This window comes from Perkinsus marinus, assembly GCF_000006405.1.
Source record: "Perkinsus marinus ATCC 50983 genomic scaffold scf_1104296950436, whole genome shotgun sequence".
In the NCBI taxonomy this organism is placed as follows: domain Eukaryota; phylum Perkinsozoa; order Perkinsida; family Perkinsidae; genus Perkinsus; species Perkinsus marinus.
The window spans coordinates 504632-507499 of NW_003209596.1; the positions used below are offsets into that span (position 1 = coordinate 504632).

Sequence of the window (2868 nt, forward strand, 5' to 3'; positions counted from 1 at the left end):
GATGAAGGAGATTAGCCTTCTCTGACTCTCGCAGTTGTATGGGGTTAAGAATCTTGTCAGGTTGACTGCTGTCTTTTCCTGCCCACGCATGTGCCCTATGATGGAAAATTCATTAACTTTTGGGGATCTTCGACTCGTATTATTTCACTGGAGTTCCACCCGTTTCACCCGTGAAGTGGCGTAATACTCCATGTGAAAAACGCGAAATATGCGATATGAAATGAATTGAAAGCACTAGGTGAATTACACCGGACAAATCGGCCCATATCACGTGGATCACATCACGTGTTTTACACGTCATTCACTGCTCGCATGCGTTTTACGCGAAGTGTAGTGTGAAAAATGTTTTTGCCAGTGTTTTTCATTTCATGGGTGAAACTCCACCAATTCATCTCCCGCATGAACCGTGACTGTTGTCTTGAAACTGCTTTCAGGTCGACTCCAGTACCGCTACGACCAGTGAGGGAAGATATGTTAGGTTTCCTCAACTGAGCTCGCGAGTTTTCTCACTACATTAAGAGATTCCGCACACGATTTTTGGTACGGGTGTACGAAAAACAACAATTTTCCCCAAAAATTTCCTCAGAATCTCCATATTTTTATCAACATATATAGTTGACCATGTGTATATATTCCCACACTGGCTACGACATCTCCCATTATCAAGAGCCAAGTCAGATGCATGTTGCCAACTTTCCATGTCAACATTTAATTCAACTTTTCGTATTGACAAGTGGATGAGACTTGAGTAGGATGCTCGTGGAATTTGGGTTCAGAGTTTGAGTCACGATGAACTCTGCCGTCGAGTCGCCGCCCGCCTCATCAAGGAATGTGGCGCCACAAGGCTCAGATCAACAATACTCGTTCAATGTTACCGGACCGCCGCCGCCGCCAGGACGAGGGCTTGATTGGAACGACTTGAACTATCCGAAGGGAGCTAAGCTCTTCCACTACAGGCCACAGGATGATCTACCGATCAACGTCGCCCACAGATGCAACTTACTGCATGCGAATTACCTCGTGGCTGTGGCGGTTCTTCTTGTGAACATTGTCAACACCATCATCACCATACTAGCATACAAGGCTCCCTGGATCAACCTGCTGTACACTTTCCTAAATTTCATCATCTTTGCTTCCGCAGCATTCACCGTCTTTTACCTCGGATACTTGGGCATGGCGATGCGCTCTAAGAAGCACCTACTGTACTACAAGATTGCCGCGGGCGTTATGATCATCATTGGCCTCTACTTCATGCTAGCCGGAGGAGGTGCCATCAACGGCTTCTTGAAGGATCTCACTTACCACGTTAGAGGCTATTGGTGGTTCGCTGTCATTCTGGAGAGTTTGATGTGGTTCGCCTACGTGGCGCTGTCGTGCTACAATCTCTACCTTATGATTAGATTCTGCCCAGTTAGGTTCGACGATCTGGGAGTAAATCCATGATGGAGTTCATCTCTGTTTTCTCACCAAGTATTACGAGCTTCGTCTCAACTTATGCCAGTCGAGTTTTTGCGTTTAGTGATTTCTATTAAACGCAGTTCTTGTAAGCTCGATAGTAACAGGGTCACTGGCTCATGCCCTCGAAGGAATTACTGTTGTGGGCAAAGCTACTGCAGCGGTCAACGCCATTTTGGTCACCACAAGGAACCCACTTATGGAGGTATCAGCCGCCGTGCAAATGTTCATCGCAAGATGCACCGTTTTAGAGTTATTATCAGTACGAACATCTGGGTGTGGTATTACGTCTGTCTTAAATGGATACGAATAGGCTTCAAGGTGAGCCTATTGAGGGTATTCTGCCAGTGGTATGCAGGAGTCGTTGATAACTGTCAAAAGCATTGGATTTCGTGAATTCTTCAGTTGGTGTGGTACAAGGTGAGAGGCCGGCATCTTCGGCCTGAGGAGCGTATAGTACTGTTTGATCATCCTCCGGAAAAGGTAGCTGAGTTTGGCTGTGTGTCTCGTATTCGGTCAGTCTTCCCACAGTTTGATATCGAGTGGAGCAGAAGTTCGAAACTCATAGCGAGCTACTTACGGGTTCGAGAAGCAATCCAAGAGGCATGATCTATAACATCTCCTCGAGAGCATCGCGGTCATCAGGCACACGACCCTATACTGGCTCGCGCTGCCTTCCCTGGGCTGAGGACAAAGAAGGTGCCACCTACGGAGGACACACCCGAGATGCTCTGGGTACTTTACTTGGAGGATGTGAAGCACTGACTGATCTTGAACCTGGTTTCTGTGTAATCTTCGAATGATGATATAGTGTAGGTTCTGTTGAGGGAGCGGTATGAAATGCCGGTAAGGCAGTATGTTGTACTCTATTATATGCATGGTGGATTCTTGTGCTTCTACGACGGGGTATCAACGCATCGTCTATTCGTCGCTAGGATGGTTGACGTCTTGCAAAAGAGGCTTAGGGAAGATGGCATGGACGGGGTTAAAGTGGTCGCGTTAATTGTCAATTATACATTGGCACCGAAGGCTGTGCTACCGACACAGCTGCAGGAGGTTGTTCAGGGCTACAAGTACATACTCACGCAAGACAGATACCCGGTTGAAGCTAGTCATGTGGTTGTATCGGGTGACTCTTCGGGAGGCACACTCTCCTTGAGCTTACTCAAATGTCTGGTATGCAACTATTTCGCCGTCGATTTGCCGCGCCCGGGTTGCTGTGTTGCGATGTCGCCCGTGGTGGACATGCGAGGAAGGCTTGGCCGGCGGTCGCTGGATGTGGGCAGGGATGTGGTGCTGAACTCTGCTGGATGGTATGCGGGCAGCTGTGCTCTTTATGGGAGGCCATCAAGACCTCGAGAGAGGATGAACCTTCAAGACAGGCCTGCCGAGGATGATGAACATCTTCGTAGG

The 2868-nt window shown here is 48.2% G+C and overlaps 2 protein-coding genes across 2 annotated transcripts in view; both read left to right on the top strand.

Annotated features, from left to right (window-relative positions):
* Positions 1-789: 789 nt before the first annotated feature.
* Pmar_PMAR018634 (conserved hypothetical protein) lies at positions 790-1443 on the top strand (the record flags this gene model as incomplete). Its single annotated transcript, XM_002778148.1, has 1 exon — positions 790-1443. One exon carries the CDS (start codon positions 790-792, stop codon positions 1441-1443), a length of 654 nt encoding a protein of 217 aa, XP_002778194.1.
* An 885-nt stretch (positions 1444-2328) lies between these two features.
* Pmar_PMAR018635 (conserved hypothetical protein) overlaps positions 2329-2868 on the top strand; it is a gene marked incomplete at both ends in the record, with an annotated part of 965 nt that continues 425 nt past the window's right edge. Inside the window, one exon of the mRNA XM_002778149.1 lies at positions 2329-2733. Coding sequence (XP_002778195.1) covers positions 2329-2733 — 405 coding nt within the window. The remainder of the gene's footprint in view (positions 2734-2868) is intronic.